We start from the raw sequence: 16,522 nt of genomic DNA on the forward strand, positions 1-16,522 counted from the left end.
GTGGTTTGACAGATCTTGGTGCTCCTGATGGCATTGCTTATGACTGGATAAACAGAAGAATTTACTACAGTGACTATGTCAACCAGAGCATTAGCTCTATGTCTGTTGATGGCTCCCAAAGAACTATAATTGCTCATGTGTCCAGGCCAAGGGCCATCATGTTAGATCCCTGCAGGGGGTAAGATTTACGCAGACTCTATCTTCGTTCGTAAGACTAAACGGCACATTTATAAATGAATTTTTCTCCTTCAACAGATACATGTATTGGACAGACTGGGGAACCCATGCAAAGATTGAGCGTGCCACCTTAGGTGGAAACTTCAGAATAGAGATCGTGAACAGTAGTCTTGTGTGGCCCAATGGCCTGACCCTGGACTATGAAGAAGAGAGGCTTTATTGGGCAGATGCCAGCTTGTAAGAGCTGAAAAAATCTTATTTTATCTTGTTGTCCTGTTAATCTGCAGCAACTGCCATTATAATCTGTTTGCTCTGCCATCAGACAGAAGATTGAGCGATCCTCTCTTACTGGTTCCAACCGTGAAGTTATTGTCAGCACAGCCATCTACCCTTTTGCTATGACCATGTTTGGCCAGTTCATCTACTGGACTGACTGGAACACCCGCAGCATCTACCGAGCCAACAAACACGATGGTTCTGACCAGAGGGTTATGATCCAGAACCTTCCATCTCGACCAATGGACATCCACGTTTTAGCTGGCAGAAAGCAGCAGCAGTGTGACAGTCCCTGCCAGCAGTTTAATGGAGGTTGCAGCCACATCTGTACTCCAGGTACAAGAAACCCCTTTGTCTCGAGCATGTTTTTCTTCTAGTGCCTTAATTGAGAAGGAATAACACAAACTGTTCTGCAATTTTGTCACGTTAGGACCTAATGGAGCTGAGTGTCGGTGTCCATCAGAGGGCCGCTGGTACCTCGCCGACAACAAACACTGTATCCCTGATAATGGGACTCGCTGCCAGCCAGGGCAGTTTGCCTGCATGAATGGCCGCTGTATTCGAGCCCAGTGGAAATGTGACAATGACGACGATTGTGGAGATGGAAGTGACGAGTTAGAAAGAGTCTGTGGTAGGTGTTCACAGTAATCCTAAATTTGTCACGAGTTTTATTGGGTTACCAACAATCTCACTCTCACAGCAGTCCTTATAGAGCCCTCCTGAGGTCCTTCTCCTCTCTGTTAAATGCAACTCTTAATCATTTAAAGTTACTAATTCTAACAAATGCTCTTTTTCTGCTTTAAAATTTTATTTCTAAGGACATAAAGCAATCCTCAGCTATGCTGGTGTGTATTCCTGCATATTTATGATTATTTTTCCAATGACCGTCTTGAGGAATAACACAAATCAGTACTAACACATGAATCAATATACTTGTCTTTGCATGCAGTCCCACAGTTGCTGTCATCCTTTATTGCCTTGTCAGGTAAAATGAGCTTTTAATGGTCGAGTGTACAAGCCCCCATTTCCTTCAATCTCACTCTTCTGGCCAGAGCTCTGATCTCATCTCGATTCTGTTTGGCAGCCTTCCACACTTGTGAGCCTACCGTCTTTACTTGTGGCAATGGGCGATGCGTGCCCTACCACTACCGCTGCGACCATTATGATGACTGCAGGGACAATAGCGATGAAGTGGGCTGTCTGTTCAGACCTTGTGACCCAAACACAGAGTTTGCTTGTAACAACGGACGCTGTATTGCAAAGGACTATGTTTGCAATGGTATCAACAACTGCTACGACAATGGCACCTCTGATGAACGAAACTGCCGTGAGTATCCTTAGTGTGCCACATAGAGGAAAGTACTGATGGAAGTTGTTTTTGCATTAAATGTGCTTTCATTTGCGATCATCTCAGCGGAGAGAACCTGCCAGCCAGAGCAAACAAAATGTCAGTCTACCAACATTTGCATCCCACGCTCGTATCTGTGTGATGGAGACAACGACTGTGGGGATATGAGTGATGAGAGTCCTACACACTGTGGTAAGTTCAACAACAACATCAGGATCAAGTTGTTATTTTTTCCTGATGCAGTTGTTGATAACTGCATCAGGTAACTGTTGCTGTTGCTAAAAATCTCTGCCAAAGTAGGAGAAAAGACATGGATGTTATTATTAACATTTATTTAATTTATGAAGAAAAATAAGTGAAAAAACATTTATTCATTTATAATTACATTCCTTTGTTTCCCGTGGCACAACGAAGAAAAGAGCGAGTATAATTAACCTAAAGAAATATAATTGTCAGCATGTGCCATCAGGCAAATTGTTATTTTAAACTTTGGTACCAGCCCACAGTTTCTGTAAGGATAAGTAAATGGACTTGGACCGGACAGGTGGAGTGTTACATTGTAGCTATAATTTGATGTATTGGGATTTTATGTTATGTATTCATTCATTCATTCATTCATTCTGCTATTCTCCTGTGTTTTTATTACTGGTACATTTCCATCGGCATGTTTGTGGTGTTGGCAAAATGATATACTTAATCACATTAAGAAAAGGAAAAGAATGAATGAAATAAAAAATAGGAGAGGTAGATGTTGTTTATGTGCTAAAAATGGGTCATTTTAGTTCGTTGCTGGGTGGTTGCTAGGCAACGTAATGATTTAATAACATCTGACATATTGTATTACATTATTACAACCCTAAAGAGGTAAAATGCTGTATGGTCTAGGAAGCGGATAGAGAATTCAGGTACTGCAATTAGATAATGAATATTATGTAGGTTTGCTGTTTGACACAAAATTGTACAAGTGGCATCATAATGTTACTTCAGACACTTATTGGTTTTTCAGATATTTAAGTTTTTTATTTGCAACAATGTTTCTGTAATACAATGTGAGAAAACAATTTAAAAAATATGAATAAGTAATTATTCTAGTAGGTTGTCACATAATCATTTGATCTTTACTTTTCAGCTCCCAGATTCTACAAATCAGCATACTATATATTAATCCTCAAAAAGATTTATTATGAGCCAGAATGATATTAGAAATAAAAAGAGATTTCATGACTTTCTGCATCCTCTCCGTAGCTCAATCCACATGTTCCCAGAGCGAGTTCCGTTGCTCGAGTGGCCGCTGCATCCCCGCCCACTGGTACTGTGATGGAGGGGCTGACTGCAGTGACGGCTCTGATGAACCCCTCTCCTGTAGTGAGTGTTGCAAAAAAAACTCTCTCACCACCAAAATGGGCCTTTTGGCTTTGTGTGTCTGCCCCCTTCCCCGTCATCAGCTGCTCTGTTATTGTGTGTTTATGCCTCTCCGCCAATCTGCATCTGTGTGCTGTGTGAGAGAGCTCCGTGAGTGATGTAGCGGGGACTGCAAGTCAGTGGTGTATTTCTTTGTTGATGATGTGGTCAGTCAGGCCTCCTATTGTGTGCTGCATTCCTGTGTGGTGACGCCCCTCAATGTCCTCTGACAAACAGCACCTCCCCCTCCTTTTGTCCACCAGGGGTTACAGAGCCTCACTTTGGCTTTTGTTTAGATAGCTCACCATGCATGGGAATGTGGAGTTGCCATGACTATTTTGAAAGCTTTGCCAGTGTTGTATTGTGCCTTCTTTATTAGTGGAAAAGCAGATGGGGGAAGTACCTGAGATAATTGGCAATTACAAAAATAAAAAAACAGGGAGTGAACATTTACATTGGATAGAAACGAGTTGGCATATGTTATAAAGTCGCCACACTGTGTTCATGTTGGTGTATTATATACATTTTAATGTGTGTGATTTGTACCTGCAGCCACATTGATCCGAACCTGCAACACAGACCAGTTTCGCTGCGATGATGGCCGGTGCATTGCCTCGTCCTGGATCTGTGATGGGGACAATGATTGTGGTGACATGAGTGATGAAGATCAGAGACATAACTGTGGTATGTGTCCTTTAGTCCTATATCCTTTCCCCCTTTTTCATTCACTCTTTTTTCTATTTGTCCTTTTTGTGTTTGTAACCAGCATGGATACAAGTGCTGGTCCGTGCATGGGTCATTGAGGACAGTTGGTCGTCTTTGCTATATCCAATAAGCTAATGAGAAATAATCGGATAGGGTTACCTGGAGGCAGATGATTCACTATGGCAGCCCCTAAAGGGAGCATCCAAAAGAACACGAAGAAGAAGACTGGCACTAGTAACTATGGCAGCTGTCCAGCAGTTAAAAAACAACTGGGTATCCATGAGTAAAATTATGAGATAATAACCTGAAATCTCGACTAAATTTTGCCACGATCACGAGTGTGAGCTTGCCCGAGTGCCTTGAGAGAATGTCCAACTTGGTACAAATTTGGAAAAATTGGTGGTTAGAGTTAAAATTTGCTTTTCAAAGGTCAAAGGTCACCACGATCTAAAAAAACCAAATCTTGGACATGACTTTATATTCACCCAACTACAGTATCACCAAAATCTTGGGACACACTCAGCCACTCGAGCAAAAGTTCACAGAAATGTTTAACAAGATAAAATGATTAAATAAGATTTAATATCCAAGAGGTTAAAGGTCAACTCTGGTGTGATGTAATGCTTTAAAACACACGCTATTGAACATAACTTTACACAATAACTCAAAATGAAAATGGAAGGCTCGTCCCTACACCGTTGACTCAGTTAAAGAGCAAATCCTATTGACTGCAGAGGTATTAAGCCACGAGTTGGTAATTCTGCTTAATTATTTTACTACGTCTTCTCACTTCTTTACCGCCCCATCCCGCCTCGAAGACCATCCTCTTGTTCTCCACCACTTCTCGATTGCCCCCTCCTGCTTCCTGTTGTTATTCGGGATGCTGATTTAGGTACACACCACTGGGTGAGTGTTGTTTGTAGGGACAATGGAAGTGAGCTGCCAGCATCTAAGTGTCCTGTAGAAGGTCTCCAGTCCAAGGAGCTGACATTCCTAATTTCTCCTGCTTCACTCGTTACTTTGTGCATGTCTCCTTTCTTTGGCTTCCTGGCTCAAGGTGGATCAAGATTCTTATATTTCACCGACATGCGCTCCAAAAATAAGATGCCTGAAGCTAAAGACTTCAGCGCTGTAGGAGACTCACTTCAAACAATGTGAAGTGATCACATGAGACGGATAAAGAATTTGTGGTCATAGCCGCATGTTTTGAAATACAGTTTGGAATGTTTTTGGATTCACAAAATATGTAGGTTGACGCTGGGTCACCGCATTCAATATTTAACTTCTTGTAAAGCCCCTGCCTGTTTTGTTTGTCTTTTTCAGCCAATCGAACGTGTTCAAGTGCAGAGTTCACATGTGTGAACAACAGGCCACCTCAGAGGAAATGCATTCCCCGTGACTGGGTGTGTGATGGCGATTCGGACTGTGCGGATGCTTTAGATGAGCGTCAAAACTGCACGCGCAGGTCCTGCGGCATCAACGAGTTCACCTGTAATAATGGTCTCTGCATACGCAGCTCTTACAGGTTAGAAGGAACGCTGGGATATCATCTGTGATGAGTCTGACTGGAAATTTGAGTTCATTTTCTTTGCTCTTCAAATCAGGTGCGACCGTCGTAACGACTGTGGAGACAGCAGCGATGAGCAGGGCTGCACGTACCAACCTTGCCAGCAACATCAGTTCACCTGCCAGAACGGCCGCTGTGTGTCACGTGACTTTGTCTGCGACGGCGACAACGACTGCGGGGATGAGTCCGATGAGCTGGAGCACATGTGCCACACGCCAGCACCCACCTGCCCCCCGGGGGAGTTCAAATGTGAGAATGGTCACTGTATCTCCTTGAGCCAGGTGTGTGACAGGAGTGATGACTGCTCTGACAACAGCGACGAGAAAGGATGCGGTGAGTGAAAAGTATTTTGACAGCATTTCCTCGCTCTGATAAGATGTGAGCCTCACTGAGAAGAATGCTCAGCAACAGACTCAACTGAAGCTTTCCTACCTTTGTAAAACAATAGAGCCTCAGATAATTTAACATTACAGGGAAATTGTTCACAGGTGCATACAAGCACCAAAATTGGTATGTAAACTCTTTTATGATTATCTCCTTTGATAAACCTCATTAGTCTTTCAAAAATACAAGACGGCAGCCATTTTCAATCTGGCTGTTGGGAAAGGCAAGAAAACATATTTATATAAACTAGACTTGCCTTTTTGAATTGTACTAGTGTGAAATCATACACATTCAGCCACACTTATAGACATTTTACACTCCTTGCTGGTTGCACAATTCTTACCTAGGCTTGGATTTAGAGAGGGCTGTTGACTATTCAGAAGGTTCGTGGTTCAGTCCTCACCTCTTGCATCTGTATGTTGAAGCATCCTTGGGGAAGAGTATCCCAAGTATCCCATGATGTATCTGTCCAGGTTTGCATGTGTGTGAGTGTTAAAAATGTGTACATTGAAAAGTGCTTTGAATCAAAAAAAAGCGTAGTATGAGTCCATATCATAGACTAAACTAAAGGAGAACACAGAGAACACTTACTAACCCAACCTTAAGTACTTGATAGTGTAGTTAGAGTAGTTACACGAGGTAGCCAATCTAGCAAACGGCTTAAAAGCACAGCAGTGTATCAGCCGCCTGGTCTGAACCTGTCCAAAGACCTGCTTATCAGGTCAGTTGGTGATTCTAAAGGACCTGGTTGTGTGACACACAGTTATCTGACTCTTAATGTATGCCTGTTAATAATAATAATGATAATAATAAAAATTGAGGACAGGGTGTGCAAACATGAGCCGAGTGTAAATGAGATTTGACTTTGAGTTTGAATGACAGTCACTGGATGAAAGTTAAATGTTCAAGCATAGTTGTAAGTGTTATGGTGGCAAAAGGGTAATTGCGTCATTGCAGTTATTTTGTTTTTCTTGGAGTAAAGAAGATCTGAAGAAGTTCTAAATGTATCCAGTGGCTGAAGTTCTGGAGTAAAACAACTGTTTCTTAATATAGAAATGATGATTCTATATCTATAGGATTATTCAAATGAATAGCTTCAGAGAGACAAATATGCAAATTCTCCCTCTTGTATCCACTTTTAAAATATTGTTACACTTATCTGTAACAAACAAATACATCCAAGAATGTTAATTTAGCAAACTGATTATAGATCTAGCACTATAATATAGTAATTGGTAATTGTTTATTAATAGCAAGTTAAAAGGTTAAATGTTTTTTTTTATTACTTTAATTTTTGGGCTCTTTTACTTCTCTAACTGTAGGTATCAATGAGTGCACAGACCCATCCGTTCACCACTGCGATCACAATTGCACCGACACACCTACTAGCTTTATATGCACCTGTCGTCCTGGCTACCGCCTCATGTCTGACGGCAAAACGTGCGACGATGTCGACGAGTGTACAGAGACCCCCAGCGTGTGCAGTCAACTGTGTGAAAACACAGTTGGTTCCCACATGTGCAAGTGTGCTCCAGGTTTCCTCCGAGAGCCGGATGGGCGCAGCTGCCGTCAGAACAGCAACATTTCACCGTACCTGATCTTCAGCAACCGCTATTACCTGAGGAACCTGTCAACAGATGGGGCGGCCTATTCTCTCATTCTGCAGGGTCTGACCAGTGTGGTGGCCACGGACTTTGATCGCGTCGACAAGCGTCTCTATTGGATTGATGTGAGCCGCAGAGTGATAGAAAGGATGTATAACAATGGCAGTAACAGAGAGGTGGTGGTTAATGGAGTTCTGCATGGGGAGGGCCTCGCAGTTGACTGGGTAGCCAGGAAACTGTACTGGGTGGACAGCTTCCTGGATTGTCTCAAAGTGTCTGAACTGGATGGCCGCTTTGTCAAGAAACTAGCCGAACACTGCGTGGATGCCAATAACACCTACTGCTTTGAAAACCCCAGAGGCGTTGTGTTGCATCCCAAATATGGGTGAGGAATCCAAATATAATAAATATGTTTGCTTATCAGATGGTCAGAAATAACCATCTGGTACAGATTTATGCTTATTGACGTGTCACACTCTAAAGGGTCATTCTGATTCAGGCCCAAACCCATGTTGGCAGATTTTCTGAAATATCAGTAAACTTAACAAATTAAAGAAATTTATTAAATTTTTTCCCTCTTACTTTCCCTCATAAGTCTCCATTAAGGCTCTTTTCACTATGCTTAGTATAGAAGCAGACAAAGTTCTGGTGTGTTTTTACAGATTTAAAAAAAAAAATTATAAGCAAAACTGAAGATCTTCTCTTTTCAAGCCCACTTAAAATTATAAAGACTTTGTTCCTTGCACCTTTGTTCACAAATGTGGACAACCCTTTGTTTTTGTGTAAAGCCAGAGGCAATTTATCAGAATTTATTGATTTTAATTATACTATCTGAAGACTCTACCTTTAGTTTTGATGTGTAACAAGGACCAGATTACTTATGTCCAAAGTTTTCACAGTGTAGATATTAGTGATCTGATTAGAAGCATTCAGTAAGCAAATAACTCTTATTGTGGTACCTGGAAAACATTAAGTAATCCCCAAACTGTAGAATTTTTGAAATGTTTTATTTGTATCTTAATATTATTGTTGCTTTTAATTATCATTTATTGTTTCATTGTTATCCTGCTGCCAAAACATGTAGCACAGCACTTAAATAACCATCAATTGCGGTTAAAACGCTTACTCTCAATGCTAAGCGGGTATTTCCCTGACTTCCTGCAACCTGAGCTTTTGCTTGGGTTGTATTTTTAATTTCAGCTAGCTATTTGTGATTAGTTGCACTTTATAAGTCTATAAATTCAGCTTCTGTTTTGAACAAGAAGTTCGTACCTGGTTATATAGTTGTTACATCCTTTGTTTTTTTGTTTTGCTTGTTTAAAATACAGCTTCACGTTGGGGTAGTGGGGTCATTTTACAGCACAACACAAAACAGTCTACATTTTTTGGCAAAGTGCAAAACATTATATACAAGGTATGTAGGGCCTCAAGAGGTTAAATAATGTATATGTCTTATCCCCCTGATAGATTTGTGTACTGGACAGACTGGGGAGACAAAGCCTTTATAGGTCGTGTTGGAATGGATGGAACCAACAAATCGGCCATCATCACCACAAAGATCGAGTGGCCCAACGGTATTACAATCGACTACACAAACGACAGGCTCTACTGGTCCGATGCTCACCTCAACTACATTGAGTAAGTGCACCTGAAAACAGGCAGATTCTTTTACCCTGCCGTAAGAGGAAGCCAGTAACTCTGTGAATGTATTTCTTCTGTCAGATACTCTGACTTGGATGGTCAGCACAGACACACGGTGTACGACGGAGACTTGCCTCACCCGTTTGCCCTGACTGTGTTTGAGGACACTGTATATTGGACTGACTGGAACACGCGCACGGTGGAGAAAGGCAACAAATACGACGGCTCCGGCCGTCAAGTACTTGTTAACACCACACACAGACCATTTGACATCCACGTGTACCATCCTTACAGGCAGCCTATTGGTGAGTGAATCCTGTTGCAGGTATTCACCAAGGACTAAACCGTACCTGGTCTCTGTTTTTCTAGAGACCAAAGTGTTTTAATGAGTGTTGCTCTTCCTCTAACAGTAAACAACCCCTGTGCGGTGAACAATGGAGGCTGTTCACACCTGTGCTTGATCCGTCACGGGGGGCGAGAACACACCTGTGAGTGCCCAGACCATTTCCTGACAATTCAAATAGGAGGTGTGACCCGATGCCTTCCCATGTGCACCAGCACCCAATACAGATGTGCTAACAATGAACGGTTTGTTAAAGCTTCTTTAATCTTTGGCATGTTTTCTGGTCTTTTTTTATTATTTGCTACATTTTTTAAATATAATTTTTGAATTGACTGTGATACATTATTGGAAATAGGGAGGACAAGATTATTTATAACCATGTTTTTACCCAAAAAATGTCCCTGCTACTTACAGCCTTCATATTACTTTATGCATTTTTATTCTTTTTTGGGGGATTCTCCCCAAAATTCTTCATCTTTCCAGTTTCTCATCCACCAGTTCAAAAACTTGAATACATTCACTTTTTTAAGACTGCCTTTGAAGAATAGTGCCACCTAGTGTTTGTGTAAAATACATTCTCACAGGTCTTAAATACTTTTGCTGAGGTTTTGTGTATTTATATAGCTGCCCTTGTATTTGAAAATGTGAAAGTTTGGAGATGTATTTTTTCAGCCTTCCTCAAAATCAGAGTCTATATGTAGGAAATTCAATACCTTTGAATGGGTAAAGGACTGGACTTTGTTATTCAACACATGGGATAAGTAAGCAGTTTAAAGCTTTACATAATGCTCACTTCTGCTTCAACAGGTGCATTCCTATTTGGTGGAAATGCGATGGTCAGGCGGACTGCAGGGACGGCTCAGACGAGCCCTCCACCTGTCCGTCTCGGCACTGCAGGCTTGGTCAGTTTCAGTGCAACGATGGAAACTGCACCAGTCCGCACTTTTTGTGTAACGCCAACCAGGACTGTCACGACGGATCAGATGAAGACGCTGTGCTCTGTGGTAGGTTTTTTATTCATTTTTTGAGGCTTTTATGTCTTCCTACCTGCTTCCCATGTCCTAATGATTTTAAAAGTACACATTTGTATACTTTGTAGCTACACACATGTGTGAGTCACACCAGTGGCAGTGTGCAAACAAGCGCTGCATCCCTGAGTCGTGGCAGTGCGATGGTGAGGACGACTGTGGCGATCAGTCCGATGAGGACCCTGCACACTGCTCCTCCAGGACCTGTCGCCCTGGACAGTTTAAGTGCCGCAACGGACGCTGCATCCCACAGAGCTGGAAATGTGATGTAGATGATGATTGTGGTGACAATTCTGACGAACCGCTGGAAGAATGCAGTAAGTAAATTACAGCATATCAACTAAACATTAAAGAACTTAAATCTGTAATAATTTTATAGAAATGTTACCCTTTAAAATAAGTTAAGTATCCATAGATATTAGTATTTTAAAAAAATATATTGATTATTGAACTGTTTTCTCCAAAGTGGGACCAGGATATCGATGTGACAACCATACAGAGTTTGCCTGCAGGACGAACTACCGCTGCGTGCCGCTTTGGTCTGTTTGCAACGGCCACAATGACTGCAGAGACAACAGTGATGAACAGGGCTGTGGTGAGTTTTAGTCCAGTTTTGTAGCGGCAGCAATCTGAAAATGTTGTGTTTTTCTTAAACACACGCTTCATGCCTTCGTTTAAAGCGTTACTGCCTGATGTTTCTTTTTTTTACATCCAAGGTAAGATTTTTTAGGGATTTCAAAATAGGTGCAAAACAAGAAATTAGCTGAAAGAGCGAGTGAAGGGCAATTAGCCAACGCCTCAGCCTCCTGTGGAACATTACACGGTGTGATAGTGGGAGGTGCTGATGCTGATGGAGAGCATCTCACCACTTACCCTCCCCCACCTTTTACCTCTCCCAGGGAGCACGGCAGATTTATGAGCTGTCCACTGGTTTGAGTCCACTTGTACGTGCTTATATGTGTGTGTTGGTGCTCTGTCCTTGCGTGGGGGCAGGGTTCACACAAGGCTCTTTGTACTTGCTACGATCCAAACACACTCGCCGCGGCCCTCCCGTCTCTTATCAGAGGCCCTCACTCCATTAGTGCCATGCCTGCGCAGGAGTGGAGATCTGTGCTAATCTTCCTGTAAGAATGTACCAGATGGGCCAGGTGGAGGGGCTAAGAGGGCAGGACTAGCTAACACCGCGCTATCTTTGACCCCCAGCACTGTGTGGTAGCGATGGCTCAGACCAGCTCTGCTGCACTCCTCTCCCTTCTGTGCTTCTCATCTCCTGCAGCCTTATCCTCCACAGACATACACTGGCATGGATAGAGGTCACCCATCTGTCTTTGGCAGGCTGCTCCCCTCCTTCTACCACTTTGCAGTTTAATTAAAAAGAAAGATCTCTTTTATTTCAAACTGACATTTTATCATTACCTAAATGTCTAGAAATTCAGTGTGCCTGCTGATAAAGCCTCATATTTTCTCATCTCTTACTGCTGCACATAAGATTTTCTCAACAGTGAGAATACTTTAATGGTTAATACATCATAGACTGGTGCCGACATAGTGACAGGCTAGTGCCAGAGAACGTTTATAATAAATAATGCTAAACAAAGAATGCATTCAGTTTACTGTTTCTTATTTGCAATTAGTTTAAATACGCGTGTCTAATGTAATGTATGCTGTATACTGACAGCAAATTTATATTTGTGTTTTTAAAGTTTTAATTGACATTTTAGGACAAATTTGTCACACTGTAATGTATTTAGTAGATTTTTTAAAATATCCTGTCTGTATAAATATTTTAAATACGATAATACTATCTCTATATAAAAAATACAGTAGTAGATGTTTTCTTGTGCTTGCTTCTACAAGTCTTTTGTACCTCTACTGGAGGTTTGAAAAAGTTAAGCCAATTGTTTTGAGTTTAAAAAAAAAATATTGGTGTATAACAGCCATTATTGCTTTAAAGCGCCCTGGTCTTCTCTTCAGATGAACTGAGCTGTGATCCTAACGGAGACTTTCGCTGTGACAACCACCGCTGTATCCCACTGAGATGGAGGTGTGATGGGGACGACGACTGTGGGGACAGTTCAGACGAGCGCAGCTGCAGTGAGTCACCATGGCCCTCACAGATAAACACTTTGAACTATTTCTAAAAATATCAGATCACGTTCAGTTTGAGTGGTTTGGAGACAAAGAGAGATGGTTTAGAGATGTGCTGAGGACAGACAGTGGATATATTGGAGAAAGGATGTTGACAATGGTACAGGAAAAGATGTGTAGATTTTTTTTTCATCATGTAGAAAAAAAGTCAGCATTATTTAAATCCAGCACTTTCTAATAACCTTTAATCTGGGTTTTTATACTGTACTTATATTTTGATGGGATAGTCTGGTTATTGGGATGCACATACACAAGCAAAGAGGGCTGTGGTTTATAATCATGAATAATTCAACTTCTGTGGATATAAAACAATAACTGAAATGAATTATTGTTGTCATTAAATTGAAGTGATAGGATACTTCTGATAACTGCTACATAATTTAGTCAGTTGTTAGGTTGTTGCTTGGAAATGCAATGCAATGCACTTATAGCTGATATCAATAAGAAGCTTCAGGAGCCAAAAGAAATAAACAAAGAGATTTCATGTATAAAAAATGTTTAAAAATAAAGTAAAGATTATTTTTTGTTGTTGTGTGCATCTGCTCTGGGCCAAGCTAATAGCTAAATCAGGTACAAGGCATGTTTTTTTTTTTTAGATCAGTAATGTGCATGATCCCTGACAAATAAAAGCAAAACAAAGTTCCATCCTTTTCCATAAGCTGCTCTGAATGATGCCACTCCACCTAATTTGAAGTGTAAATCTATTAAAACGAGGTGCCAACGGCAGCAGCGTTATAGTGCAATAGTAATGACGAGGTATTTTTCCTCAAGTAGTAAAACAAGTTTATTGTTTCCACTTTTAGCAGGAACAATTTTCTAACATATTTCCCAAAGTATTGTGATAAGCTGGAGGTTGCTGAAGTAGCTCCCTTTTAGGTCATTGGATGCTGGCGCGTGGCTCTCGCTGTCAGACATCTCTTAGCTTGTGTCGTTGAAAGTGAAGTTATGCTGTCACTGTTATATCACAGAAAAATGTACATCAGTACCATGGCGCAGTCCAAGTAAACAGTGAGAAAATGGATCTCCTGATATGTGCGTGACATTTCCCGCCAAACTGTCCAGACTTCATGTGTGAAAGCGGTTTGGTTGTGTTTTGGTGTCGGCTGTTCCGACAGCTGTCTCTTTAACTATTTTTATTGTGGGGTTTTAGTGTAGCGCAAATAAAAGCAGGATGTTGATCCCAAAGAATAGCCTCGCTATCATTTATTCAGACATTTGGGGAGGTTTTCGTAAGAGGCTCGAGACTTCTGCCGACAGCGGAGCGGTGAGAGAGGAAGTCTTATCAACTGCTGGAGAAACAGGCTGTCCTCAGTGTTTGAGAAAGAGGGAGTGAAGGAGTCTGTCACCTTTTGCCCTGAAGAATTTAAACATGTCTGAGAATATGCCAGGTAACAGGGATAATGTTGCTACTCAAAGGGGAAGCAATGGTGTTTAATCAGAGCAGCACAGTGTTGCTGTGCTGGTTGCCCACGCCAAGAGAGTTTGTCTTCTTGAACTCATGAGCTCAGTGCAGAGTAATGTGTGCGTGTACTTCTGTAGTTAACATAAGATCCAGTATTTAATATTTGGATATATAAGCAAATCATACATTAAACATTTTATGTTGAAAAGTTTGCGACATACATAAGAGCCTCTGATGTAGTTTTCATCATTTTCTCTCAGAAGTCATATTTGTGCATTTCTTGGATTCCACCTTGTTTAATTTGTGTTTCCATGTTTTCTCCCAGCACCACGCGCATGCACGGAGAGCGAGTATCGCTGCGATAATCTGCGCTGCATTCCCGACCGTTGGGTCTGTGACCATGACAACGACTGCGAGGACAACTCGGATGAAAGGGACTGTGGTAAGTGGAGGCTCTTTGTTTTGGCTCAGGGTCGGCCTGTTTGTGAGTAACAGAGGGCCGCACTAAACAAAGAAGCAATAAAACCTTCAGTTTTGAAGCACAGACAGACAGGACCACCAACAGTCCGTTTTTCAAAAAGAGTTTATTCAGTCTGCTACAAATGAGAGTTTCTACAGTGAGCGTTGGACAGACGGGTCGTTGCTTTAGAAACTTATTCTTGATGAATATATGTGTGAAATAAAAGGTTGTCAGGGGTTCCTTAAAAACTCGTAAAATGTCTCAAATACACATTAACTAATAAGTATTAAGTGTTTTAAATTCAGGACCTAATGCCACTGTTTTTGCCTCATACACACATTTAGGTTATGCATTGTAACTGCATCATTAAGGCTGAGCTTTATAATTTGACTAATCATTTAAGGCTGTTTGTAGATGTAACCTATAGGTTAACTATGAGGTTGATCAGTCTAGAAACTGTGTAGATGATGAACCTGCTATATGCAGTTTAGCTGTTGTCACCTGACTATGCTATTCCCTATTTGCAGAGTTGCGGACCTGTCATCCTGGCTACTTCCAGTGCGGCAGTGGACACTGTATCGCCGAACGTTTCAAATGCGATGGGAATGCTGATTGTTTGGACTACACGGATGAGACGTCATGCCGTGAGTGTCTCTCATCATTTGGTTTTCTGTGTCCACTCTTTGATAACATAACTGGATTCTTTATATTTGCTTCCTGATTGTTGAGGCGTCATTAGGAGAGATGATTGTGAGTTTGGTTATTGATTTTCTTGTGTGAAAGTCACAGATTTAGTTTAATAGACTGCTTCTGACTTTCAGCAACCCGCTATCCCAATGGCACATACTGCCCCCAATTCATGTTTGAATGCAAGAACCACATTTGTGTCCCGCCTCACTGGAAATGTGATGGAGACAATGACTGCGGAGACAACTCAGACGAGGAGCTTCATCTCTGCTGTAAGAAGTTATTAAAACACCCACAGTCCCTCAAGTCCACCGCACACAAAGCCAAATCTAACAGCACGCTAACTCGTGTACACTTTTTGTACAGCGTGCTGCTCATTTGAATGGTTGAATCTGCTAAAGTAGGTTTACTCTGTTCGTCCACAGTGGACATCCAATGTGAGGCTCCATTTCGTTTTCACTGTGACAATAACCGCTGCATCTACAGCCACGAGCTGTGTAACTCAGTCGATGACTGCGGTGACGGCTCTGATGAGAGGCAGGAAAACTGTAAGTACACATTTTTTTACTCTTTACTACTATACTTGAACAGAGCTGAATATCTTTACAGCTTCTGTTGAGAATCACCATGTTTCTCCTCTTTTAGGTCAAAAGCCAACGCATGGACCTTGTACAGATGATGAGTACAAATGCAGTAACGGACAGTGTATCCCTCTTCAGTACGCCTGTGACGATTATGACGACTGTGGAGATCAATCTGATGAACTTGGCTGTCGTAAGTAATATCAGCAAAGAGCAAATTAGTAACAGAGTCAGAGTGGATAAATAAGTACAAAAAAAACCCCTTAAATTGCTAATCTAAACTGACTTAATCCAGTACCGTACGTGTAAACAGATTCAACATATGAATATATCTGTAGCAGAAGCTGTCTGATTTCTCATTGTAGTCTGGGGGCTGTTGAACAGTGTAGGCAATCAGACTGATCCAGATGCAGGACACTACAGGCTGACCTCACAACAAAACGTAGCGCTTTACTTGGGAAAGTACAAAGTCTGAAACCTCCACTAAACACTCCAGAACATAGAAGTAAACATAGCTGAAAGAAACATGACTGAACATAAAATGGAAAAAGTGGAGAAGGTAGAAAAATTATGTCATAAGGACAAAGTGGGAGGCAAGACTATTTAAACAGAATGGGCCAAAAAGGGAAGCGGAGATGAGAAGTAACGCAAGTCAGAAAAGTAAGTAAATCAAAGATCAGCCATCCACAGCTCCATAAAACCAGACAAGAAGTAGAACTTAGACTATAAAACTGAAGCTCATCACACTACAAAAACAGTGGGAACATGAA

At 41.5% G+C, this 16,522-nt stretch overlaps 1 protein-coding gene across 2 annotated transcripts in view; it reads left to right on the forward strand.

Moving 5' to 3' along the window:
- lrp2a (low density lipoprotein receptor-related protein 2a) overlaps positions 1–16,522 on the forward strand; it is a 53,039-nt gene that overhangs the window by 29,295 nt on the left and 7,222 nt on the right. The window contains exons 41-65 of one of the 2 annotated variants that reach the window (XM_040028156.1): positions 13–178; positions 256–414; positions 500–789; positions 884–1,084; positions 1,272–1,298; positions 1,403–1,438; positions 1,538–1,780; positions 1,868–1,993; positions 3,047–3,166; positions 3,755–3,886; positions 5,231–5,432; positions 5,512–5,807; positions 7,181–7,847; positions 8,930–9,100; positions 9,185–9,408; positions 9,514–9,691; positions 10,254–10,450; positions 10,546–10,791; positions 10,941–11,069; positions 12,449–12,568; positions 14,350–14,466; positions 15,012–15,128; positions 15,306–15,443; positions 15,597–15,719; positions 15,817–15,945. In XM_040028156.1, the coding sequence (XP_039884090.1) occupies positions 13–178; positions 256–414; positions 500–789; positions 884–1,084; positions 1,272–1,298; positions 1,403–1,438; positions 1,538–1,780; positions 1,868–1,993; positions 3,047–3,166; positions 3,755–3,886; positions 5,231–5,432; positions 5,512–5,807; positions 7,181–7,847; positions 8,930–9,100; positions 9,185–9,408; positions 9,514–9,691; positions 10,254–10,450; positions 10,546–10,791; positions 10,941–11,069; positions 12,449–12,568; positions 14,350–14,466; positions 15,012–15,128; positions 15,306–15,443; positions 15,597–15,719; positions 15,817–15,945 (4,554 nt within the window). The remainder of the gene's footprint in view (positions 1–12; positions 179–255; positions 415–499; positions 790–883; positions 1,085–1,271; positions 1,299–1,402; positions 1,439–1,537; positions 1,781–1,867; positions 1,994–3,046; positions 3,167–3,754; positions 3,887–5,230; positions 5,433–5,511; positions 5,808–7,180; positions 7,848–8,929; positions 9,101–9,184; positions 9,409–9,513; positions 9,692–10,253; positions 10,451–10,545; positions 10,792–10,940; positions 11,070–12,448; positions 12,569–14,349; positions 14,467–15,011; positions 15,129–15,305; positions 15,444–15,596; positions 15,720–15,816; positions 15,946–16,522) is intronic. The other variant, XM_040028157.1, reaches the window with a different exon arrangement.

The sequence above is a fragment of the Simochromis diagramma genome, unplaced genomic scaffold, assembly GCF_900408965.1.
Source record: "Simochromis diagramma unplaced genomic scaffold, fSimDia1.1 OVJJ01000343.1, whole genome shotgun sequence".
NCBI classification, from domain to species: Eukaryota; Metazoa; Chordata; class Actinopteri; order Cichliformes; family Cichlidae; genus Simochromis; species Simochromis diagramma.